Source organism: Hemiscyllium ocellatum, unplaced genomic scaffold (assembly GCF_020745735.1).
Source record: "Hemiscyllium ocellatum isolate sHemOce1 unplaced genomic scaffold, sHemOce1.pat.X.cur. scaffold_847_pat_ctg1, whole genome shotgun sequence".
In the NCBI taxonomy this organism is placed as follows: Eukaryota; Metazoa; Chordata; class Chondrichthyes; order Orectolobiformes; family Hemiscylliidae; genus Hemiscyllium; species Hemiscyllium ocellatum.
This window is the reverse complement of record NW_026869266.1, coordinates 64,988-91,361: the sequence shown is the minus strand read 5'-3', so window position 1 is coordinate 91,361 and position 26,374 is coordinate 64,988. Positions and strand designations below refer to the sequence as shown.

The window sequence follows — 26,374 nt, the reverse complement described above, 5'->3', positions numbered from 1 at the left end:
CTGACCCTCCGACAGTGCGGCCCTCCCTCAGTACTGACCCTCCGACAGTGCGGCCCTCCGTCAGTACTGACCCTCCGACAGTGCGCCCTCCCTCAGTACTGACCCTCGACAGTGCGGCCCTCCCTCAGTACTGACCCTCCGACAGTGCGGAGCTCCCTCAGCACTGACCCTCCCACAGTGCGGCGCTCCCTCAGTACTGACCCTCCGACAGTGCGGCCCTCCCTCAGTACTGCCCCTCCCACAGTGCGGCGCTCCCTCAGTACTGACCCTCCGACAGTGCGGCCCTCCCTCAGTACTGACCCTCCCACAGTGCGGCGCTCCCTCAGTACTGACCCTCCGACAGTGCGGCCCTCCCTCAGTACTGACCCTCCCACAGTGCGGCCCTCCCTCAGTACTGACCCTCCCACAGTGCGGCGCTCCCTCAGCACTGACCCTCCCACAGTGCGGCCCTCCCTCAGTACTGACCCTCCCACAGTGCGGCCCTCCCTCAGCACTGACCCTCCGACAGTGCGGCCCTCCCTCAGTACTGACCCTCCGACAGTGCGGCGCTCCCTCAGCACTGACCCTCCGACAGTGCGGGGCTCCCTCAGTACTGACCCTCCGACAGTGCGGCCCTCCCTCAGTACTGACCCTCCGACAGTGCGGCCCTCCCTCAGTACTGACCCTCCGACAGTGCGGCCCTCCCTCAGTACTGACCCTCCGACAGTGCGGCCCTCCCTCAGTACTGACCCTCCGACAGTGCGGCACTCCCTCAGTAACTGTCGTAATGCTGTGAAAGGAAAACAATCAGTGTCCCTGAAACTTGTTAAATTGAGACATTTGAAATAAAAGATCCTGCATGCACCTTTTTCAACTTCTGGAATCGTTAATTTTTATTTTACTGAAGACCATAACTCTCACAAAACACCAGACAACCGACAAGGCATCCTGTTCTCTAATCCCCGTCATGTGTGATTGTGAGTCTCTCCTCCCACAATCATTCAGATTAGCATTCGAGCAACCGCTCAGTGACAAATTACAAAGGAACGTTGAGGAATTGTCATTTGCTAGTTTTGATGGAACCCTTGCATTTATTGATTTGTTGAAAGTCCTGAGAAAAGGACCATCCACCTGTGAGAACGATTCCATGCTCCATTTCTGTCGAAAATTGGAGACGCCGTTGTTGGACTGGGGTGTACAGCATTAAAAAGCACGCACCCCCAGGTTATAGTCCAAAAGGTTTATTTAGAAGCAGTAGCTTTCGGATCACCGCTCCTTCATAAACCCTTTTGATGGCTGCCTTGGAAGTACTGAGGATGATGCTTCGATTCCCAAGTCACTGTTTGCCAGAAACAATGTTAAAATTCACACATCCCCAGGTTACAGTCCAACAGATTTATTTGGAAGCAGTTCCTTTCCGTGCACTGCTCCTTTATCCGACAACCACTCGAAATTTGCCTCCAAATCAACCCATCGGGCTATAACCTGGCATTGTGTCTTTTTTAACTTTCCCGGCCCCAGTCCAACACCAGCAACGAGAGTCATTGAGATGTACAGCACGGAAACAGACCCTTCGGCCCAACCCGTCCATGCCGACCAGATATCCCAACCCAATCTAGTCCCACCTGCCAGCACCCGGCCCATATCCCCCCAAACCCTTCCTATTCATATACCCATCCAGATGCCTCTTAAATGCTGTAATTGTACCAGCCTCCACCACTTCCTCTGGCAGCTCATTCCATACACGTACCACCCTCTGGGGGAAAACATTGCCCCTTAGGTCTCTTTTATATCTTTCCCCTCTCACCCTAAACCTATGCCCCTCTAGTTCTGGACTCCCCCACCCCAGGGAAAAGACTTTGTCTATTTACCCTATCCATGCCCCTCATGATTTTATAAACCTCTATAAGGTCACCCCTCAGCCTCCGACGCTCCAGGGAAAACAGCCCCAGCCTGTTCAGCCTCTCCCTGTAGCTCAGACCCTCCAACCCTGGCAACATCCTTGTAAATCTTTTCTGAACCCTTTCAAGTTTCACAACATCTTTCCAATAGGAAGGAGACCAGAATTGCACCCAATATTCCAACAGTGGCCTAACCAATGTCCTGTACAGCCGCAACTTGACCTCCCAACTCCTGTACTCAATACTCTGACCAATAAAGGAAAGCATACCAAACGCTGCCTTCACTCTCCTATCTACCTGCGACTCCACTTTCAAGGAGCTATGAACCTGCACTCCGAATAACCTTCGAAACTCTGAATAACAAAGAGTAATACATAAAAACAGACCCCCTTCCAGAAATGTCACCAACAAAACGATGTGGAGTTTGCACATTCTCCCCGGGTCTGTGTGGATTTCCCCCGGGTGCTCCGGTTTCCTCCCACAGTCCAAAGATGTGCAGGTCAGGGTGGATTAGAGGGCTGCAGATGTAGGAGATCAGAGTCGAGAGCGTGTTGCTGGTTCAGCCGGTCAGGCAGCCTCTGAGGGAGCAGGAGAGTTGAATGAGGGATGAGGTTTGTGGGCCAGGGTGCTGAGCGATAAATTGTTGGGGGGGGAGGGTGAGATGTGGTGGGGTTGGGGGGAAGGAGCTAAGAAATGACGGCGAGAGAGAGAAGGTGGTAGATTGGGAGGGTGGAGCAGGTATTTGGGAAAGGTGACGGACAGGTCAGGAGGGTGGTGCTGAGTTGGAGGGTTGGGACTGGGATAAGGTTGGGGGGGGGGGGAAGGGGAAAATGAGGAAATCCACATTGTCCAGGCGTGGTTGCAGGGGTTCCGAGGCGGAAGATGAGGCGTTCCTCCTCCAGGCTTTTGGGTGGGTAGGGTTCGGCGCTGGATGAGGCCCAGGACCTGCATATCCATGATGGAGTTGCGGGGGGGTGGGGGGGAAGTGGGTGAAGAGTTGGAAGTGTTCAGCCACGGGGCAATGGTGCGGGTGTCCCAGAGATGTTGTCTGAAAACAGTCCGCACGAAGGCGTCCTGTCTCCCTCCCCCCGATGTAGAGGGCGCCACACCGGGGCGCAACCGGCGAGGAGGTCGATCTGCCATAGTTGAAAAGAGTGGGCGCTGGAAAAGCGCAGCCTGGGTCAAAGGCAGCATCCGAGGAGCAGGAGAGTGGGCGGCTTCGGGCATAAATGAACTCTTCCCGCCCGTGCAGGCGAGGTGGGTCAGCCATGATTCCCTCAGGACATTCAACAAGTCAATAACGTGATGACAAGGTGACAGGGTTACCAGGATGGGCCAAATGGCCTCCTTTGAATGGGCCAAATGGCCTCCATCCCCAATGTTAATGTGGGGGCCTTTTTCCTCTCCCTTGGGGAGAGCCACCTTCCCGGTGGGACGGGGCCGGGATTTGAACCCGGGTCTCATCGCTGCTGGGGCGGGGACATCACCGCCGCACCACCCTCTTCACCAAGCCCCGCCCCCTTCCAGCGGCCCCTATAAAGATGAGGCAATGACGTCACAGAGGCCCAGCCGACGCCGGGGGCGTGGAGGGCGGGCTGACGTCAGGTAGACACGGCGGCCCATGCCGACGTCAGCGCGTCGACGGCAGGCTAACGTCGGGCGGCACAGACGTCAGCGCGTCGAGGGCGGACTGACGTCAGGGAGACACGGTGGCCCATGCCGACGTCAGCGCGTCGACGGCAGGCCAAAGTCGGGGTGAGGCGGCGGCGGCCGGGCAGACGTCAGCGCGTCGACGGCGGACTGACGTCGGGAGGGTGGAGTCCCACCGGCGGACGGTGGGCAGCGCGCCTGCGCGGAGGAACTCCAAGATGGCGGCGCCCGTAGGCGGCGGTTGGTGTTGTTCAAAGAGCTGGAAATAGAGAGAGACGGGATTTCCCCCCCGACCCCCTCACCCCCCAATGACCGGGGGATCCCCACCGGCCCCTCTCCACCTCGGGCCCCATGGGGAATCGGGCGGCGGCCGAGCGCCGGCGGCGCCTCCACAATCCCGGCGGCTTCGAGCGGCTCCACCGGCGGTGCAAAGGTCAGGGGTCACCGGTGCGTGGGGGGTGGGGTGGGTCAAGTGTCAGAGAGGGGGGTCAAGGGTCACGCGGGGGTGGGCAGGGTCAAGGGGGTGGGGTGGTGTCCAGCGTGTGAATGGGGATGGGGTGCCAGGGGTCACAGGGGCAAAGGTCACGGGGTGAGCTCAGGGTCGTGAGGTGAGGGACACGGGTCAGGGGGTCACCGAGATGCGGGGGTTGGCGCGGGTCATGCGGGGTCGGGGGTCATGCGAAGAGTAGAGGGTCATGCGGAAAAGGGCAGGGGTCACGGTGGGAAGGAGGGCAGGGGTCACGGGAAGGAGGGCAGGGGTCATTTGATGAACTAAAGGTCCTTGGGAGGAGGGGGGGGTCATGAGTCATTTGGGATGAGGGGTCAAGGGTTACAGTGCGATGGGGGAAGGGCGCAGTCCACGGGGAGAGTGGGCAAAGGTCACCAGCAGGAGGGTATTTACCGTGGGAATAGGGGACAGTCATGGGGATGGTCAAGGGTTAGGGGGCAGTAGGAGCTATCACAGTGAGTGGCGTGGGTTGGGAAAGGCATGGGAGGAGCAGAGGGGTTTGACATTGGAGGGGGTGGGGGGAACACTGGAGTCGGGGCCTTGGACACCCTAGACAGCAGTGCCCACTGTTTTGGTCGTGGGGGTAGACAGTCGCTGGTTAGAGGTCATTTGCTGTCCATGGGAAGAAGAGGAGAGGTCATTGGCAGAGGGGTTCCCTGTCTAGGGTGGGGCTCCCTCTCTGTAGCCCGTTCCTTCTCTTACGTTAATCTTCAAATTTCCTTTTACCGAACCGGACAGATGTTTTCCCACAACAGATTGAAGGTGTCAAGCTGGTCATCAACAAAGACCTCAGCCAACACTTTCAGGTCAGTATTCAGCAAGCATCTCATTCATCAAACACTCCCAGGGCAGGGACAGCACGGGGTTAGATACAGAGTAAAGCTCCCTCTACACTGTCCCCATCAACCACTCCCAGAACAGGGACAGCACGGTGTTAGATACAGAGTAAAGCTCCCTCTACACTGTCCCCCATCAAACACTCCCAGGACAGGGACAGCACGGGGTTAGATACAGAGTAAAGCTCTCTCTACACTGTCCCCCATCAAACATTCCCAGGACAGGGACAGCACGGGGTTAGATACAGTGTAAAGCTCCCTCTACACTGTCCCCCATCAAACACTCCCAGGACAGGGACAGCACGGGGTTAGATACAGTGTAAAGCTCCCTCTACACTGTCCCCCATCAAACCCTCCCAGGACAGGGACGGCACATGGTTAGATACAGAGTAAAGCTCCCTCTACACTGTCCCCCATCAAACCCTCCCAGGACAGGATCATCCCCCTGTGTGCCAGGTATGACTCTAGCCAGCGGAGTGTTTGCCTGGGATACCCATTGGTTCCGGTTTTGCCAGGGCTCCTTGATGCCACACTCGGTCATATACCGCCTTGATGTCAAGGGCTGTCCCTCTCCCCTCCCCTCTGGAATTCAGCTCTTCTGTCTATGTTTGAACCAGAGCTGGAATGAGATCAGGAGCTGAGTGGCCCTGGCGAAACCTAAACTGGGTGTCTCTGAGCACGTGCTGCTTGATGGAGCACTGTTGATGACCCCTTCCGTCGAGATTGGACTGAAGGGATGGAAATTGGCCAGGTCGGTTTTGTCCTGCTTTTTGTGTTCAGGATATACTCGGACAATATTGGCGCGTTGATGCCAGTGTTGCAGCTGGGATTAGAGTCTAGATTAGAGCGGTGCTGGAAAAGCACAGTGTCCGAGGAGCAGGAAAATCAACGTTTTCAGACAAAAGCCCTTCATCAGGATGTGTTTCGATTCTCCTGCCCCTCGGAGGCTGCCTGAGCTGCTGTGCTTTTCCAGCACCGCTCTCATCGTGACTGTACTTGAACAGCTTGGCCCGGGGAGCGGCACGTTCTGGAGCACACGTCTTCAGTACTATTGCGGGAATGTGATCGGGGCCCGTAGCCTTTGTAGTGTCCAGCGCCTCCAGCCCGTTCCTTGACATCACACGGAGTGAATCGAATGGGCTGGAGGCTGCTTTCTGCAACGCCGGGGACCACTGGAGGAGGCTGAGGTGCATCATCCACTCGGCACTTCTGCGCTGATGTGCTGGGCTCCTCCATCATTGAGGAGGGGGATATTTGTGGAGGATCTTCTCCACTGAGTTGTTTCATCGTCCACCATGACTAGATGTGGCAGGACTGCGGACCTGGGATCCGATCCGTTAGTTGTGGGATCGCTTCGCTCTGTCCGTCACTTGGTGCAGATGCTGTTTGGTGGCATCATCAGGTTGACATCTCATCCTCCGGCCTGCCCGGTGCTGCTCCCAGCATGCCCTCCTGCACTCTCCATTGAACCAGGGTTGACCCCCTGGCTTGACGGTAATGGGTGAGTGAGGGGGATATACAGGGCCATGAGGTCCCAGATTGTGCTGGAGGGCCGTTCTGCTGCTGTTGATGGCCCACAGCACCTCATGGATGCCCCAGTCTTGAGCTGCTGGGTCTGTTTGAAGTCTGTCCCATTGGGGATAGAGCCATCCCAACCCGATGGAGGGGATTCTCAATGGGAAGGTGGGACTTTGTCTCCATAAGGACAGGGCGGTGGTCACTCTCACCGACGCTGTCATGGACAGATACATCTGCAGCCGGCTGGCTGGTGAGGATGAGGGTCGGGCGTTTCTCCCTCCTGTTGGTTCCCCCTCCCCCACACCCCCCACCCCAACCTGCCTCAGACCCCAGTCCAGCAGCGATGTCCTTTCGGACCTGACCGGCTTGATCCGGAATGCTGCTGTCCCTGAGCCACTGTTGGTGGTGGGCACTGATATCCACCCGCCCCACCCCCTGAGCACCCTCTGTGCCCTTACCACCCTCTAAGGGTGATTCTACACGGAGAGGGAGGGGTATTGATCCATCAGCCGAGGGAGGGTGGTACGGGGGAACCAGTGGGAGGGTTCCTTGCCTGTGTTTAACCTGAAGGCCTCGTGGGGACCAGAGTCAATATGGAGGACTCCCAGAGCATCCCCCTCCCCTCTGTATCCCACTGTGTGACAGGACACATCCAGGGGTGGTGACGGTGGGGTCCGGGACATTGTCCATAAGGTCGGACTCCATGAGTATGATTCTGTCAGGCTGTGGTTGGCCCAGTCTGTGAGAGAGCTCACCCAGCGTTGGCACTAGCCCAGCCCCCCCACCCCGATGGTAGTGAGGAGGGTCTTCACAGGGTAGGCAGGGCTGTTTCTGCCAGTGTCTGACCTGATGCCGGCTGACCCGTCCGGTTTCATTTCTCTGAGGCTTTGGAGCAGTTGGTACAACTGGGCGGCTTGCTGGGCCATGTCAGAGGGCAACTGAGAGGTCAACCCCATTACTGAGGGCCTGGAGTCACGTGTAGGCCCAGACCAGGTAAGGACGGCAGTATCCTTCCCTGAATAACATTGAGGATCCAAAATCTGGATTGAGGCTGTTATCAGGAGCAACCAGGAGCATGATTTACTGACTACAAAATGGCTCCTCAGTGCAACCAACATAACAAAATGGCTCCTCAATGCGACCAACATAACAAAATGGCTCCTCAATGCGACCAACATAACAAAATGGCATCTAACGCTGCTGCAAACTGCATTCCTGAACTAATTGAAAGAGATTAGCAAACAATGCCCTGTTTATTGTATGAATTAACTAATATGACATTATCAAAGTATCCCAATTGACCTTGGAAACCAGGTGTCCCGGAGCTAAAGACACGCAAAACATGTCAGTTCCCAGGAAAAATCATTGGTTTAATTGTATGTCTATCTGTCATTTTATTGGCTATTGTGTTTGTTAAGAAACCTATAAAAGTTGTCTGTGTTTTAAGATTGTGCACAGATTTTCCAAAGTACAGTGAGGTGATAGACCCCTGCGTTGCTGGATAAACTAAATCCTGTGTCATGATAAATTGTTAAAACTTGCTAAAAGAGACCGAGCTGCTAGTGTTTATTTGACCGATCGTGGAACCGAGAGGCCCCTCCCGGGGGGTTTCAGATCTTCAACACAAATGAGCCAGACGGGATTTTCAGCAATGGACTCGTGCTCTGCCATCTGCCGTGGCGGGGACCGAACCCGGGTTCGCCAGAGCGTTACCCGGGTTTCTGGCTGCACAGTCCGCCGGCAGTACCACTCGGCCTCCCGTCGGGAGAGCGGAGCTCCCTCTGCCCCTCGCTGTAACCTCTTGCCTCGTGCTCCCACAGGCTGCCCACACCATCCACATGAGCTCGACATCGCCGCATTACCACTTCAACGCAACGTACTCGGGAACGCAACAGGCTGGTCCTGGCGAAGTAAGTCCGTGTTTGCGCTGCTGACCTGTTTGGGTTGGGGGTTGGGGGTTGGCGGGGGTGCATTCCCTTGGGTAACTCGCTTCCCGGTCTGCAGGGGGCAGGTTTTCCACATCCTCGGCCTCTCTCGCTCTCTCCACCCATCCCTATTGTTCCCTCCTTCCTTTTCATGATTCCCTACTCCTCATCAATACCTATTTTCTTCTCACTGAATGTGAAGAGATTTGGTCAGTTTGTGTATTGTGGGAGTTTCTTTTTTATTAATACCCCTGTCAGATGTTGGCACGGTAGCCAACATTGATTGCCCCGTCCCTAGTTGCCCCCCCCTTGAGAAGGTGGGGGTGAGCTGCCTCCTTGACCCGCTGCAGCCCGTGTGCTGTGGGTAGGCCCACAATGCCCTGAGGGAGGGGATTCCAGGATTCTGACCCAGCCACACTGAGGGGAACGGCGATATATTCCCGAGGCGAGATGGGGAGGGGCTCGGAGGGGACCTTGCAGGGAGGGGCTGGTGTTCCCATGTACCTGCTGCCCCTTGTCCTTCTGGATGGAAGTGGCCGTGGGGTTTGGAAGGTGCTGCCTGAGGGTCTTTGGGGAATTTCTGCAGGGCATCTTGTAGATGGTCCACACCGCTGCTACTGAGCGTCGGGGGGGGGGGGGGGGGGATGTGAAAAAAAAGGGTTTGTGAACATAGGATTGACTACAGTGCGAGTAAATAGGACAGAGGTTGTTTCCATTGACATTGTATATGGTCAGAGTGAATGGGAAGGGTTTGGGACCATTGGGACTGTGTGCGGTGGGAGTGAATGGGAAGGGGTTTGGGTCCATTGGGATTGTGTAGATTGGGAAGGAATGGGAAGGGGTTTGGGTCCATTGGGATTGTGTGCAGTGGGGGTGAATGGGAAGGGGTTTGGGTCCATTGGGACTCTGTGCGGTGGGAGTGAATGGGAAGGGGTTTGGGACCATTGGGATTGTGTGCGGTGGGAGTGAATGGGAAGGGGTTTGGGTCCATTGGGATTGTGTGCGGTGGGAGTGAATGGGAAGGGGTTTGGGTCCATTGGGATTGTGTGCAGTGTGAGTGAATGGGAAGGGGTTTGGGACCGTTGGGATTGTGTGCAGTGGGAGTGAATGGGAAGGGGTTTGGGTCCATTGGGATTGTGTGCGGTGGGAGTGAATGGGAAGGGGTTTGGGTCCATTGGGATTGTGTGCAGTGGGAGTGAATGGGAAGGGGTTTGGGTCCATTGGGATTGTGTGCAGTGGGAGTGAATGGGAAGGGGTTTGGGACCGTTGGGATTGTGTGCAGTGGGAGTGAATGGGAAGGGGTTTGGGTCCATTGGGATTGTGTGCAGTGGGAGTGAACGGGAAGGGGTTTGGGTCCATTGGGATTGTGTGCAGTGGGAGTGAATGGGAAGGGGTTTGGGACCATTGGGATTGTGTGCGGTGGGAGTGAATGGGAAGGGGTTTGGGTCCATTGGGATTGCGTGGGGTGGGGGTGAACGGGAAGGGGATTTTGGTCCTGAACCTCAGTTTTCCGTTCCTCTTCCATTGTAGAGCTTCCCGCTGCTGGTGGGTGAAATGGATAGTTCCGGAAGCTTAAATGCGCAGTGCGTCCTCCTGCTGGCCGAGAGGATCCGCGCGAAAGCGGCGTTTCAGGTCTGGCAGCCTCCTGTCGGGCGGTCTCTCACAGAGCGTCATGTCCCTTCCAGTAACCAGCGTTCGCCAACCCCGTACACCCTACCCACCCCATTCAATCCCTGACCTGCCCTCCGTCTTTAGAATGGCAACACATTGGTAGAATCCAAAACAGAGCCACTCAGTTCAGTTCGGATGCAACCGTCTCTTTGCTCCCCAATCCCGTTCTCGTTCCTCGTGGTTGGAAAGCTCACCTGTCTGTTTTATGGGGGCCGCAGAACCAGCAACTGTGCCCGTGGGGCTCTTCGATGTAGCTGACAGGTTAACCCTCCCTCTGCCTCCACAGCCCTGTCGGTGTTCCCCCTCCTCCTGGTATTCCTCCAGCATCCCTGTTCAGTTTGCTCCCTCTGCCTGTTCAGACAGCGCGCGTTTCAGTCACAAGGCCTCAGACGGCTTTCCCCTCTTGTCGCCATGGAAACGGGGCCTTCGCCCCAACTGGTCCATGTAAATCCCAAACTAACCTGGTCCCAGCTGCCTGCACTGACCCTTCAAACCTGTCCTGCACACGTGCTGATCTTCAGTCACAGTACCCACACCCACCACGTCTTCGAGAGATTCATTCCACGCACAAACCACTGTCTGTGTAAAAGCATTTGTCCCTTGTCTTCTTTTTTTTTTAAATCTTTCTCCTCTCGTTTCAAAAGTGCGCACCACCCGAATCTTGAAAATCCCCACCCTCAGGAAAAGAAAGCTGCCTTCATTTTATTTATGCCTCGCATGATTTTGTACATCTCCTGTGAGATTACTCCTTGATCTCCATGAAAGAAAGATACTTATACCTCAAACCCCTCCCGGTAAATCCGTTCTGAACCCTCTCCGGGTTAATAATTTCCTTCCTGTAACAGGGCGACCAGAACTGGACACAGTGCTCCAGACGAGACCTCATCAATGTCCTGTACAACCCCAACATGGCACCCCAATTTTTTTTATATAAACCAATTGCCCGAACCCTTGTGCCGTTCTGTTTGTGATTCTCCCGCTTGCAGGAATGGTTTTCCCTGATAAATTCAATCCCTTCAAGTCTCCGAAAACAAACAATACTCAACATCGCTCCATCTTTAGCCTCATCGAATCCACAAAGTCCAGAAAGAGACCATTCTGCCCAGCGAGTCTGCACTGAAGAGCATCCCACCCCATCCCAGTAATCCTGCATTCCCCATGGCTAACCCACCTCGCCTGCACATCCCTGGGCACTATGGGTAATTTAGCATGGCCAATCCACCCTAACCTGCACATCCCTGAGCACTATGGGTAATTTAGCATGGCCAATCCACCCTAACCTGCACATCCCTGGGCACTATGGGTAATTTAGCATGGCCAATCCACCCTAACCTACACATCCCTGAGCACTATGGGTAATTTAGCATGGCCAATCCACCCTAACCTGCACATCCCTGGGCACTATGGGTAATTTAGCATGGCCAATCCACCCTAACCTACACATCCCTGGGCACTATGGGTAATTTAGCATGGCCAATCCACCCTAACCTGCACATCCCTGAGCACTATGGGTAATTTAGCACGGCCAATCCACCCTAACCTACACATCCCTGAGCACTATGGGGTAATTTAGCATGGCCAATCCACCCTAACCTGCACATCCCTGAGCACTATGGGGTAATTTAGCATGGCCAACCCACCCTAACCTACACATCTCTGAATACTATGGGTAATTTAGCATGGCCAATCCACCCTAACCTACACATCTTTGGACTGTGAGAGGAAACCAGAGCACCCGGAGGAAACCCATGCAGACATGGGGAGTATGTGCAAACCCCACGCAGTCGCATGAGAGTGGAATTGAACCCAGGGTCCCTGTCACCATGAGGCAGCGGTGCTAACCACTGAGAGCCTCTGGCTGTGAATTGTAAGCTCTGGTCCTTGACCACCCAGTGGTAGCTGATCCACACAATCTCATTGGAGGGTGCGTTGGAGAGGGTAGAGGGAGCTGGCCGGGGGAATCCGGGGTGAAGGGAGTGGGTGCTGGGATTAGGGGGATTACCAATTGCCTTGATCTCGCCCATTTCCCAGACGCAGCAGGACAAGTTTCTGACCTGGCAGTTTGACTCGGAGTATCGAGGGGACAACTTCACAGCGAGCGTCACCCTCGGCAACCCAGACATCATCAACGAATCAGGTTAGGATGCTCCGACACTCAGCGCGGAGTGTGCCAGCGGCAGGGTGTGCAGTGGGAGGGTGCGGATCAGGCGTTGGCTAGGCCTCAGGCCTGACTCTCTGTGTGTGTGTGTCTTCCCCTCTCACTCCAGCCATTGTGGTCGGGCACTTTCTACAGAGCGTCACCCAGAACCTGGTCCTGGGAGGTGAGATCGTCTACCATCGGAGGCCCAACGAGGAAGGGGCCATCCTTACGTTGGCAGGAAAATACGCCAGTAAGTCTCACCGTGAGGGGTTTGTCAGAGAGTGTCCCAGTGAAGGGGTGTGGGGTACATCAGAGTGTGTTACAGTGAGGGGGTGTGGGGTATATCAGAGAGTGTTACAGTGAGGGGGTGTGGGGTATATCAGAGAGTGTTACAGTGAGGGGTGTGGGGTATATCAGAGAGTGTTACAGTGAGGGGTGTGGGGTATATCAGAGAGTGTTACAGTGAGGGGGGGTGTGGGGTATATCAGAGAGTGTTACAGTGAGGGGTGTGGGGTATATCAGAGAGTGTTACAGTGAGGGGGGTGGGGTATATCAGAGAGTGTTACAGTGAGGGGGTGTGGGGTATATCAGAGAGTGTTACAGTGAGGGGGTGTGGGGTATATCAGAGAGTGTTACAGTGAGGGGGTGTGGGGTATATCAGAGAGTGTTACAGTGAGGGGGTGTGGGGTATATCAGAGAGTGTTACAGTGAGGGGGGTGTGAGGTATATCAGAGTGTGTTACAGTGAGGGGGGTGTGAGGTATATCAGAGAGTGTTACAGTGAGGGGGTGTGGGGTATATCAGAGAGTGTTACAGTGAGGGGGGTGTGAGGTATATCAGAGAGTGTTACAGTGAGGGGGTGTGGGGTATATCAGAGAGTGTTACAGTGAGGGGGTGTGGGGTATATCAGAGAGTGTTACAGTGAGGGGGTGTGGGGTATCTCAGAGAGTGTTACAGTGAGGGGGTGTGGGGTATCTCAGAGAGTGTTACAGTGAGGGGGTGTGGGGTATCTCAGAGAGTGTTACAGTGAGGGGGTGTGGGGTATATCACAGAGTGTTACAGTGAGGGGGTGTGGGGTATATCACAGAGTGTTACAGTGAGGGGGTGTGGGGTATAGGGTGTATCAGAGAGTGTTACAGTGAGGGGGTGTGGGGTCTATCAGAGAGTGTTACAGTGAGGGGGTGTGGGGTATCTCAGAGAGTGTTACAGTGAGGGGTGTGGGGTATATCAGAGAGTGTTACAGTGAGGAGGGTGTGGGGTATATCGGAGTGTTACAGTGAGGGGGGTGTGGGGTATATCAGAGAGTGTTACAGTGAGGGGGTGTGGGGTATATCAGAGAGTGTCACAGTGAGGGGGGTGTGGGGTATATCAGAGAGTGTCACAGTGAGGCGGTGTGGGGTATATCAGTGTGTTACAGTGAGGGGGGTGGGGTATATCACAGTGAGGGGGTGTGGGGGTATATCAGAGAGTGTTACAGTGAGGGGGTGTGGGGTATATCAGAGAGTGTTACAGTGAGGGGGGTGTGGGGTATATCAGAGAGTGTTACAGTGAGGGGGGTGTGGGGTATATCAGAGAGTGTTACAGTGAGGGGTGTGTGGGGTATATAAGAGAGTGTTACAGTGAGGGGGTGTGGGGTATATCAGAGAGTGTTACAGTGAGGGGGGTGTGGGTATATCACAGTGAGGGGGTGTGGGGTATATCAGAGAGTGTTACAGTGAGGGGGTGTGGGGTATATCAGAGAGTGTTACAGTGAGGGGGTGTGGGGTATATCAGAGAGTGTCACAGTGATGGGGGTGTGGGGTATATCAGAGAGTGTCACAGTGAGGCGGTGTGGGGTATATCAGTGTGTTACAGTGAGGGGGGTGGGGTATATCACAGTGAGGGGGTGTGGGGGTATATCAGAGAGTGTTACAGTGAGGGGGTGTGGGGTATATCAGAGAGTGTTACAGTGAGGGGGGTGTGGGGTATATCAGAGAGTGTTACAGTGAGGGGTGTGTGGGGTATATAAGAGAGTGTTACAGTGAGGGGGTGTGGGGTATATCAGAGAGTGTTACAGTGAGGGGGGTGTGGGGTACATCAGAGAGTGTTACAGTGAGAAGGTGTGGGGTATATCAGAGAGTGTTACAGTGAGGGGGTGTGGGGTATATCAGAGAGTGTTACAGTGAGGGGGTGTGGGGTATATCAGAGAGTGTTACAGTGAGGGGGTGTGGGGTATATCAGAGAGCGTTACAGTGAGGGGGTGTGGGGTATATCAGTGTGTTACAGTGAGGGGGGTGTGGGGTATATCAGAGAGTGTTACAGTGAGGGGGGCTGTGGGGTATATCAGAGAGTGTTACAGTGAGGGGGTGTGGGGTATATCAGTGTGTTACAGTGAGGGGTGTGTGGGGTATATAAGAGAGTGTTACAGTGAGGGGGTGTGGGGTATATCAGAGAGTGTTACAGTGAGGGGGGTGTGGGTATATCACAGTGAGGGGGTGTGGGGTATATCAGAGAGTGTTACAGTGAGGGGGTGTGGGGTATATCAGAGAGTGTCACAGTGATGGGGGTGTGGGGTATATCAGAGAGTGTCACAGTGAGGCGGTGTGGGGTATATCAGTGTGTTACAGTGAGGGGGGTGGGGTATTTCACAGTGAGGGGGTGTGGGGGTATATCAGAGAGTGTTACAGTGAGGGGGTGTGGGGTATATCAGAGAGTGTTACAGTGAGGGGGGTGTGGGGTATATCAGAGAGTGTTACAGTGAGGGGTGTGTGGGGTATATAAGAGAGTGTTACAGTGAGGGGGTGTGGGGTATATCAGAGAGTGTTACAGTGAGGGGGGTGTGGGGTACATCAGAGAGTGTTACAGTGAGAAGGTGTGGGGTATATCAGAGAGTGTTACAGTGAGGGGGTGTGGGGTATATCAGAGAGTGTTACAGTGAGGGGGTGTGGGGTATATCAGAGAGCGTTACAGTGAGGGGGTGTGGGGTATATCAGAGAGCGTTACAGTGAGGGGGGTGTGGGGTATATCAGAGAGTGTTACAGTGAGGGGGGCTGTGGGGTATATCAGAGAGTGTTACAGTGAGGGGGTGTGGGGTATATCAGTGTGTTACAGTGAGGGGGTGTGGGGTATATCAGAGAGTGTTACAGTGAGGGGGTGTGGGGTATATCAGAGAGTGTTACAGTGAGGGGGGTGTTGGGGGGGCGGGGAGGTCTATGAGAGAGTGTCCCAGCGCGGGCTCCATCTCAGACTGTCCTTGTTCCTGTTCCCCAGCCCCTCAGTGGATCGCCACCCTGAACATCGGTCGCGGTGGGGCTCACGTCAGCTACTACCACAGGGCCAATGATCAGGTGAGTGTCGTGTGAGACCTGTGCTCAGTGCAGGGTTGGCTGGCAGAGTCTGTCCCCTTCCACCCTGGGTCAGTCAACCCAGACGGTGAAGCAGAGCACTGTGGGAATAGTGAAACAGGGCTTCCTGCTGTGAGGCAGAGCAAGGTGTCACTGGGGGTGTGCAGGAGGAGGAGGCAGAGATGCATGTACACTGATCCTTCCAACCTCACTGCGCTGGACAGCAGATGACAGCAAACTAATCAAACACAGGGAACAGGGGCGGTGACCCTGGGAGGGGCTTTACGCAGCACGGAGGGTAAATATCGGGGTGGCGCGGCGACCGTAGAACGCACGTCAAACTTGCATCGTCGTTCCCCAGGTTTTCGGCTGTCCCGCAGGGCGCTTTGATGGATGTTTTAGCAGAGGGGTGATGGTGGTGGTGGGCGGGAGTGGAAAGATCCCAGGGCTCGGCGGCAGTGTGATCAGCTCAGAGCCGTCCCTGTTCCCGAGAGAGAGTGGCAGAACGGGTCGCCGCCGAGACTTGGGAATTCTGTCCCCTCCGACCCGGTCAATCCCATTGCTTGGAGGCCGCTCTGTTGAGCAGAGGAGCCGCGGTGAGGTTAGTGGGGTGTGCTCACACATCCGATCCGATCCGAGCCTGGTGAGGTGCTGCACTGACCCCTCTCCCGACCCTTCGCGTGCCCTTTTTCCATCGCCAAAGGGTTGCTTTTCCAACTGGAGGTCTCTCACCAGCAGTGTTCCACAGGGCTGCGTCCCCTTCTGTTTGTCAGTTGTATAAATGTTTGACTTGAGAATATAGAAGGCACGGTTCGGAAGTTTGTGGGTGATGCCAGGATTGGTCGGTCGAGTGGACAGCTCATATTCAATTGGGTCAACATTTTGAGGAGTGGCAGACGAAGATTACTCTGGGTAAATACGAGGCGCTGCAGTTTGGTTAAACCCACACCAGCAGGATTTATCCATTTAATGGTAGGGCCCTGGGTAGTGCTGGAGAACAGAGGGAGTTAGGGGTTCAGGGACCTCATTCTGTGGAGTTTGTCTCACATATAGACAGGGCAGGGGGTTAAGAAGGCGTTGAGCATGCTTGCCTTCATTGCTCAGTCCTTGGAGTACAGGAGTTGGGGATGCCATGTTGGGGTTGTACAGGACATTGGTGAGGTCTCGTCTGGAGCACTGTGTCCAGTTCCGGTCGCCCTGTTACAGGAAGGAGATTGTTAAGCTGGAGAGGGTTCAGAAGGGATTTACCGGGAGGTTACCGGGTTTGGTGGGGGGGGGGCTTGGGCTGGACGGGGGCTTTTATTAGTGGAACACAGGAGGTGACCTTAGAGAGGTTTATAAAACCCTGAGGGGTATAGATAAAGTGAATGGCAGGTGTATTTTCCATAGGGTGGGGGAATTTCAAGACAAAAGGAGGGGCATATTTTGAGGGTGGGAGGAGAGAGGTTCAAAAATAACATGAGGGGCAATGACTTTACACAGAGGGTGGTTCACGTGTGGGGGAAGTGGTGGGTGCGGGTACAGTGACAGTGTTTAAAAGACATTTGGTAAACGATATGGGCCAGGAGCAGGCAGATGGGACGAGAGTCATACAGATTTACAGGACCCTTCGGTCCCTCTTGTCCATGCTGACCCAGATATCCCAACCCAATCTAGTCCCACCTGCCAGCACCCGGCCCATATCCCCCCAAACCCTTCCTGTTCATATACCCATCCAGATGCCTCTTAAATGCTGTAATTGTACCAACCTCCACCACTTCCTCTGGCAGCTCATTCCATACACGTCCCACCCTCTGGGGGAAAAAGTTGCCCCTTAAGTCCCTTTTATATCTTTCCCCTCTCACCCTAAACCTATGCCCCTCTAGTTCTGGACTCCCCCACCCCAGGGAAAACACTTTGTCTATTTATCCTATCCATGCCCCTCATGATTTTATAAACCTCTATAAGGTCACCCCTCAGCCTCCGACGCTCCAGGGAAAACAGCCCCAGCCTGTTCAGCCTCTCCCTGTAGCTCAGACCCTCCAACCCTGGCAACATCCTTGTAAATCTTTTCTGAACCCTTTCACGTTTCACAACATCTTTCCGCTAGGAAGGAGACCAGTTGAGTTTGGGATGCTGCTTGAACGGTGGGTCTGTCTCTGTGCTGGACGCTGCTGATGGAGAGCTCCCTTCTTTCCCTGCAGGTTCAGGTGGGCGTGGAGTTTGAGGCGAGCTCCCAGACCCGGGAGACAGCCTTCTCGTTCGGGTACCAGCTCGACCTCCCACAGGCAAAGATGGTGTTCCGAGGTGAGGCCGCAGCTCCTGGCACGGTCAGCGCCGCAGGGGGCTCTGAGCTGAACGTACACGGAGGGAACCCTCCCCGCCACGCGCGAGCAGCTGTCCAGCAAACGTACAAGAGACTGACCCAAGCATGAGGGAGCGCTGATTCGGCCAGAGTTTATCACAGGATACAATCCCCCACAATATGGGAACAGGTCCACACCCACCCTCTGAGAAAGAACCCGCCCAGACCCATTCCCCGACTCGAAAACTCTACATTTACCCCTGACCAGTGCACCTAGCCTGCACATCCCTGAACACTATGGGTAATTTAGCATGGCCTATCCACTCTAACCTACACATCCCTGAGCACTATGGGGTAATTTAGCATGGCCAATCCACCCTAACCTACACATCCCTGAGCACTATGGGGTAATTTAGCATGGCCAATCCACCCTAACCTACACATCCCTGAGCACTATGGGGTAATTTAGCATGGCCAATCCACCCTAACCTGCACATCCCTGAGCACTATGGGTAATTTAGCATGGCCAATCCACCCTAACCTGCACATCCCTGAACACTATGGGGTAATTTAGCATGGCCAATCCACCCTAAACCTGCACATCCCTGAGCACTATGGGTAATTTAGCATGGCCAATCCACCCTAACCTGCACATCCCTGAGCACTATGGGTAATTTAGCATGGCCAATCCACCCTAACCTGCACATCCCTGAGCACTATGGGTAATTTAGCATGGCCAATCCACCCTAACCTACACATCCCTGAGCACTATGGGTAATTTAGCATGGCCAACCCACCCTAACCTACACATCCCTGAGCACTATGGGGTAATTTAGCATGGCCTATCCACCCTAAACTGCACATCCCTGAGCACTGTGGGGTAATTTAGCATGGCCAATCCACCCTAACCTGCACATCCCTGAACACTATGGGTAATTTAGCATGGCCAATCCACCCTAACCTGCACATCCCTGAGCACTATGGGGTAATTTAGCATGGTCAATCCACCCTAACCTGCACATCCCTGAGCAGTATGGGTAATTTAGCATGGCCAATCCACCCTAACCTACACATCCCTGAGCACTATGGGTAATTTAGCATGGCCAATCCACCCTAACCTACACATCCCTGAGCACTATGGGGTAATTTAGCATGGCCAACCCACCCTAACCTACACATCCCTGAGCACTATGGGGTAATTTAGCATGGCCTATCCACCCTAACCTGCACATCCCTGAGCACTGTGGGGTAATTTAGCATGTCCTATCCACCCTAACCTGCACATCCCTGAGCACTGTGGGTAATTTAGCATGGCCAATCCACCCTAACCTGCACATCCCTGAGCACTGTGGGTAATTTAGCATGGCCAATCCACCCTAACCTGCACATCCCTGAGCACTGTGGGTAATTTAGCATGGCCAATCCACCCTAACCTGCATATCTTTGGACTGTGGGAGGAACCTGGAGGAAACTCACACAGACATGGGGAGAATGTGCAAACTCCACACAGAGAGTCACCCGAGGCTGGGATCGAACCCGGGTCCCTGGCACAATGAGGCATTAGCGCTAACCACTGAGCTGCCATGTCGCCGCCGTTTAACGACAGAGTCCCACAGCGTTTGGGAAGGTGAGGGGGAGGGTTGAGGAACGAGGTGGGGGGGTGGTGTCTTCAGTTGAGTGCAGTGATGTTCCCTTGTTACCAGGAGGGAAGCAGGCAAGAGGGGAGGAGGGGTGAACCGCAGGAGCTGACCTCTCCCCTCTGACCCGCAGGCTCCCTGGACAGCAACTGGGTCGTGGGGGGCGTCCTGGAGAAGAAGCTCGCCCCTTTACCTCTGACCTTTGCCCTGGGCGCCTTCATGGACCACATGAAGGGCAAGTTCCAGTATGGCTTCAGTGTCACAGTCTGTTGAGTGGACCCACAGAATTCCGACATCGCGGCGTTCCGGGTGAGGCGACACTCCAGGGATTGGGGTTGGGGGGAGGAAGGGGTCACTGGAAAAGGGGGTGGGGGGGCGGGTTGGGGTACGCCACAACGTGTTCGGTTCCACGCCCAGCCCACTTGTTCGACTTTCCACGCCATCTGGGATTGGCACTCGCCCCTGCGGGCAGGCAGGGGGTCGCGCACTGGAAATCCCGGAGGAGTGCAGATGGAGCCGGCGCCGGCGGAATCTCCCGGAGCAGCGGGAATCATGCAGCACGCAACATATCGGAAACAGACAGGATCAGAGAGGGAGGGAGGGAGGCGTGGTCCCCAGTGACAGAGATGGAGGGTCACGGGAGGTTACAGAGTGACTGAGGGAGGCCAAGGTCACTGCAGGGCAACCTGCAGAGGTGTCCCGGTGATATTCATTGCGGCGTTCCCTCAGTAGTGACCCTCCGACAGTGCGGCATTCCCTCAGTACTGACCCTCCGACAGTGCGGCGCTCCCTCAGGACTGACCCTCCGACAGTGCGGCGCTCCCTCAGGACTGACCCTCCGACAGTGCGGCGCTCCCTCAGGACTGACCCTCCGACAGTGCGGCGCTCCCTCAGGACTGACCCTCCGACAGTGCGGCCCTCCCTCAGCACTGACCCTCCGACAGTGCGGCACTCCCTCAGTACTGACCCTCCGACAGTGCGGCGCTCCCTCAGTACTGACCCTCCGACAGTGCGGCGCTCCCTCAGTACTGACCCTCCGACAGTGCGGGGCTCCCTCAGTACTGACCCTCCGACAGTGCGGCGCTCCCTCAGCACTGACCCTCCGACAGTGCGGGGCTCCCTCAGTACTGACCCTCCGACAGTGCGGGGCTCCCTCAGTACTGACCCTCCGACAGTGCGGCGTTCCCTCAGTACTGACCCTCCGACAGTGCGGGGCTCCCTCAGTACTGACCCTCTGACAGTGCGGCTCTCCCTCAGCTCTGACCCTCTGACAGTGCGGCTCTCCCTCAGTAGTGATCCTCCGACAGTGCGGCCCTCCCTCAGCACTGACCCTCCGACAGTGCGGCCCTCCCTCAGCACTGACCCTCCGACAGTGCGGCCCTCCCTCAGCACTGACCCTCCGACAGTGCGGCCCTCCCTCAGCACTGACCCTCCGACAGTGCGGCCCTCCCTCAGCACTGACCCTCCGACAGTGCGGCCCTCCCTCAGTACTGACCCTCTGACAGTGCGGCTCTCCCTCAGCGCTGACCCTCTGACAGTGCGGCTCTCCCTCAGTAGTGATCCTCTGACAGTGCGGCTCTCCCTCAGTAGTGATCCTCCGACAGTGCGGCGCTCCCTCAGCACTGACCCTCCGACAGTGCGGCGCTCCCTCAGCACTGACCCTCCGACAGTGCGGCCCTCCCTCAGCACTGACCCTCCGACAGTGCGGGGCTCCCTCAGTACTGACCCTCCGACAGTGCGGGGCTCCCTCAGTACTGACCCTCAGACAGTGCGGCTCTCCCTCAGTACTGACCCTCAGACAGTGCGGCCCTCCCTCAGTACTGACCCTCCGACAGTGCGGCGCTCCCTCAGTACTGATCCTCCCGACAGTGCGTCCCTCCCTCGGCACTGACCCTCCGACAGTGCGGCACTCCCTCAGCACTGACCCTCCGACAGTGCGGCTCTCCCTCAGTACTGACCCTCAGACAGTGCGGCTCTCCCTCAGTACTGACCCTCAGACAGTGCGGGGCTCCCTCAGTACTGACCCTCCGACAGTGCGGGGCTCCCTCAGTACTGACCCTCCGACAGTGCGGCCCTCCCTCAGTACTGACCCTCCGACAGTGCGGCCCTCCCGCAGTACTGACCCTCCGACAGTGCGGCCCTCCCTCAGCACTGACCCTCCGACTGTGCGGCCCTCCCTCAGCACTGACCCTCAGACAGTGCGGCTCTCCCTCAGTACTGACCCTCAGACAGTGCGGCCCTCCCTCAGTACTGACCCTCCGACAGTGCGGCGCTCCCTCAGTACTGACCCTCCGACAGTGAGGGGCTCCCTCCGCACTGACCCTCCGACAGTGCGGCGCTCCCTCAGTACTGACCCTCCGACAGTGAGGGGCTCCCTCAGCACTGACCCTCCGACAGTGCGGCCCTCCCTCAGTACTGACCCTCCGACAGTGCGGCCCTCCCTCAGTACTGACCCTCCGACAGTGCGGCCCTCCCTCAGCACTGACCCTCCGACAGTGCGGGGCTCCCTCAGTACTGACCCTCTGACAGTGCGGCTCTCCCTCAGCACTGACCCTCTGACAGTGCGGCTCTCCCTCAGTAGTGATCCTCTGACAGTGCGGCTCTCCCTCAGTAGTGATCCTCCGACAGTGCGGCGCTCCCTCAGCACTGACCCTCCGACAGTGCGGCGCTCCCTCAGCACTGACCCTCCGACAGTGCGGCCCTCCCTCAGCACTGACCCTCCGACAGTGCGGCCCTCCCTCAGCACTGACCCTCCGACAGTGCGGCGTTCCCTCAGTACTGACCCTCCGACAGTGCGGGGTTCCCTCAGTACTGACCCTCCGACAGTGCGGCCCTCCCTCAGCACTGCCCCTCCGACAGTGCGGCCCTCCCTCAGCACTGACCCTCCGACAGTGCGGCCCTCCCTCAGTACTGATCCTCCGACAGTGCGGCACTCCCTCAGTACTGACCCTCCGACATTGCGGCCCTCCCTCAGTGCTGTGTGATCAGGATTATGCACCGCTTTGGAGCAAGACTTCTGTTCTGAGCTCGATTTCCCCCTCCATCCCCGTCTGAGCTTGGCCGTTTTTCTCTGTCTCTCCTGTCCTGCAACGGGATGAAACATTCCCCCTCTGCCGTTTAAAGGGGGTAAACTATTGGGGTTCGATGATGTCGGCCTATTTTGAAATGTTGACAAGTCACGTCGTGGTCTGATCAAGCTGGTTGAAGGATCGAATTGTCTCATTGGACGGACACAATTCTTTCTAAACCAAAAAAAAACCGAAAAGAACTGGGGACGATGTCAATCCGAAACCGAAGTTGCTGGAAAAGCTCATCAGGTCTGGTCGCATCTGTGGGGCGAAATCTAAGTGAACCCTTCGGGGGCAGTGGACCTTCCTCTCGGTTCCTTCAGGGATGATGATGTCAACGAGAAGCGGCTGGTGCAGGTTGGTCAGGGGCGGTCACGGGCAGCGGCTCTCCACCTGAATGACGGTGGTTGTGGTTGTTGGAGGGTCAGCCCAGCTCCAGGACATCTCTGCTGGAGTCCCTCAGGGTCGTGTCCCAGGCCCCAACCATCTTCAACTGCTTCATCAATGTCCTTCCCTCTGTCATAAGGTCCGAAGGGGGGATGATTGCACAGTGTCCAGCACCAATTGCGACTGCTCAGATACTGAAGCAGTCCGCGCTCAACTGCAACAAGATCTGGACAATATCCAGGCTTCGGCTGACCAGTGGCAAGTTACACAAACGCCAGACAATGACCATCGCCAATAAGAGACACTCTAACCACTTCCCCTTGACATTCAACGGTATTATCATCCCAGAATCCCCCACTGTCATCATCCTGGGGGTTACCGTTGACCAGAAACCCAACTGGACTCCCCCACATAAACCCAGCGGCTACAGGAGCAGGTCAGAGGCTGGGAATCCTGTAACTCCCCTCCTGACTCTCCCCCCAAACCCTGTCCCACCATCTACAAGGCCCAGGTCAGGAGGGTGTGAGGGAATACTGCCCACTTGCCCCTGGATGGGGGCAGCTCCAACAACACTCAAAGAAGCTCTACCCCCTCCAGGGACAAAGCAGCCCCCCACTTGATTCGCCCCCCCCCACCCACAAACACCCCCTCCCTCCCTCCCTCCCCCCACCGACACTCAGTAGCCGCAGTGTGGACCATCTACAAGGTGCCCTGCAGAAATCCCCCAAAGCCCCTCAGGCAGCACCTTCCAAACCCCACGGCCACTTCCATCCTGAAGGACAAGGGGCAGCAGGTACATGGGAACACCAGCCCCCTGCAAGTTCCCCTCCGAGCCCCTCCCCATCCCGCCTCGGGAATATATCGCCATTCCCCTCAGTGTGGCTGGGTCCGAATCCTGGAATTCCGTCAACAAGGAAGAAGAATAGGGAGCATCAGAAGCTCACCACTCTACAAAAGGCGAGGACGTTATCACAACAAAGACCGGGCCATTTGGTCAATCCACTCTGTTCCCTTTCCCAACTCCACGGGAACCTCCTTGACCCCTCGATCTTTCCCTCAACTCCAGCAGTGTCTCCTCGCCACCATTTCTTCCCTCTGTGATTATCCGTTGACCACTCCATGTCGGAATGCATTCCATATTCTCCCGCTCTCTGGGGGAATTTTCTGCTGAATTTCCAATTGGATTGGTCAGTGATTGCCTTATCGCCCCCTGGGTTCTGGTCATTGCATCAAAGTACGTGGGGACCAGAACTGTGCACGGTGCTCCAAGTGTGGTCTAACTGAGGGATACAGAGACCAGAACTGTGCACGGTGCTCCAAGTGTGGTCTAACTGAGGGATACAGAGACCAGAACTGTGCACGGTGCTCCGAGTGTGATGTAGCGAATGTTGTATGTCACTTTGTCGTGGCCCTTTGTGAAATGCATCCTGTAGTTGACCTTTGCAGCATTTAGTACAATGTTGATGTCCAGTCCCTGGCTCCACGTCTCTGAGAGTCACGCTTGGATTCCCAAGCTATCATGTTCTGTAATGACCCACCCCTGACAGTCTGAGCTATGTCAGTATTGTGTAGGGGTGTCCAGTCCATTAAAGTCACGGCCTCCAGTCCACTTCTCATTAAAACGATCACCAGTTCGTTTGGATGGGCGCATGAGAGGGATGGAGGGAGGGAGGCAGAGGGAACATCATTTTCTTTTTGGCTGTGAAGGTCCCTCTATAAACAGGGTCCCTAACTGGGAGGGGCAGAGAGAGAGAGAGAGAGTCCCTCTATAAACAGGGTCCCTAACTGGGAGGGGCAGAGAGAGAGAGAGAGAGTCCCTCTATAAACAGGGTCCCTAACTGGGAGGGGCAGAGAGAGAGAGTCCCTCTATAAACAGGGTCCCTAACTGGGAGGGGCAGAGAGAGAGAGAGTCCCTCTATAAACAGGGTCCCTAACTGGGAGGGGCAGAGAGAGAGAGAGTCCCTCTATAAACAGGGTCCCTAACTGGGAGGGGCAGAGAGAGAGACAGACAGACAGGGACTGAGTCCCACTTTAAACAGGGTCCCTGACAGAGAGAGAGAGAGACGATGAGCCCTGGTTAAATAGTATCCCTGACAGAAAGACTCCCTTTTCGGGTCCCTGACAGAGAGAGTGATTCGCTGAAATGATAAGGAGGGTGACCAGATCTGATTTTCTCCAATAGCTTGTGTTAATCAATTGGATATCTGTATATGAGGAAATGAATAAAATATTGAAATCCACCGAACGTATCGATGAGCGTGTGTGGGTCTGATTCTGTGATGATCTCTGTTGACCTCAGTCTAACTGTGCACAGTCTGTGTTTATATCAGCTTTCGTCTGTCAGGCAACATTTCCTTTTCAATAGTCTGACCCTATTTACAAACCCCTTTGTTGCCCTCAGTGCTTCCTCCTGCAGACACACCTCACTCATCTCTCAAACCATCCCCAGCACACACACCTCTGCTCAGCTCTGTCACCTAACCCCAGCACTGATAACCCTCGACATCTCAGTAATGTCTCTCAGCAGGTACACTCCTCCCACTCTCTGCAATCTAATGTTACAGGGCGGGGTGTAGGGGCTGGAGGGGATTACAGAGATAGGGAGGGGGTGGAGGGGTTTACAGAGACAGGGAGGGGCGTGTCGGGGCTGGAGGGGTGACAGACGGTGGGGGTGTCGGGGCTGGAGGGGTGACAGATAGGGAGGGGTGGAGGGGTGTTACAGATGCAGGGAGGGTGTCTAGGGGCTGGAGGGGGTGACAGAGATAGGGAGGGGGTGTAGGGGCTGGAGGGTGTTACAGATACAGGGAGGGGGTGTAGGGGCTGGAGGGGGTTACACAGATAGGGAGGGATGTAGGGGTTGAGAGGGGGGTGACAGAGACCGGGCAGGATGAAGGAACTGGAGGGGGTGACAGAGTTAGGGAGGGAGTGTGTAGTGGCCGGAGGTAGGTGGTGACAAAGATCGGGAAGGGTGTAGGGGACAGAGGCTGAAAATCTGGCGAAATGGGTGAACAACAAAACTGCATTCTGGAGCTACACTACATCCCCATAACTGCAAAGATGTTCACACAAGGAATCAGTGTGTGGGAATGAGATTTTCTTTTATCCAATGCAAGAACAATGGAGCTAAGGTTTTGTACTCAGAGGATCACAAACAGGATGACCTCTCGTTGCCCGAGTTTTCTGTTGACAAGATCGAAATGCTGACCACGGAAAAATGAGGGAAAATCTTCAGACCTCAGTGGTCAGTCAGTTGGACCTAGGTCTTTGAGTATCATTGCCAGGTTTAATGAGGTAATACAGATTATTTGGTATCCTCTTTCCTCAGGTTCCTGTACGCACTTCCATGGGAGACGGAGGTGGGCACTTCCCACTGGACCTGCTTTTTAAGAATCCTGACTTTTTCAGGAGAGAGAGAGAATTGCCCGCTGTGGAAGTCCTCTCCGACACACCCAGGGCTTCCTGGCAATACCAACCACAGAATGTTGGACTCTTGAGCCCATCTCCAAGTCTGGCCGCCAATTAAAACCATAAACCTCGTCACGTACCTC

At 55.6% G+C, this 26,374-nt stretch overlaps 1 protein-coding gene across 2 annotated transcripts; it reads left to right on the top strand.

Moving 5' to 3' along the window:
* Positions 1-3,695: 3,695 nt before the first annotated feature.
* LOC132814493 (mitochondrial import receptor subunit TOM40B-like) lies at positions 3,696-25,071 on the top strand. 2 transcript variants are annotated; one of them, XM_060823499.1, is made up of 10 exons: positions 3,696-3,963; positions 4,777-4,844; positions 8,213-8,302; positions 9,848-9,949; positions 12,020-12,125; positions 12,256-12,378; positions 15,377-15,453; positions 17,634-17,736; positions 19,505-19,680; positions 22,495-25,071. In XM_060823499.1, exons 1-9 carry the CDS (start codon positions 3,882-3,884, stop codon positions 19,642-19,644), a joined length of 891 nt encoding a protein of 296 aa, XP_060679482.1. In that variant the 5' UTR covers positions 3,696-3,881; the 3' UTR covers positions 19,645-19,680; positions 22,495-25,071. The 2 variants fall into 2 exon arrangements, with proteins under 2 accessions (XP_060679482.1, XP_060679483.1); XM_060823500.1 differs by lacking the exons at positions 3,696-3,963; positions 4,777-4,844 and adding an exon at positions 7,025-7,385.
* Positions 25,072-26,374: the final 1,303 nt, after the last annotated feature.

Bases quoted from the DNA above. Each gene is read 5' to 3' on its own strand.
- LOC132814493 (XM_060823499.1), top strand. From the start codon at position 3,882: ATGGGGAATCGGGCGGCGGCCGAGCGCCGGCGGCGCCTCCACAATCCC. The intron at 9,950-12,019 runs GTCTGGCAGCCT...CCCATTTCCCAG, and splicing joins GCGCGAAAGCGGCGTTTCAG to ACGCAGCAGGACAAGTTTCT. The intron at 12,126-12,255 runs GTTAGGATGCTC...CTCTCACTCCAG, and splicing joins AGACATCATCAACGAATCAG to CCATTGTGGTCGGGCACTTT.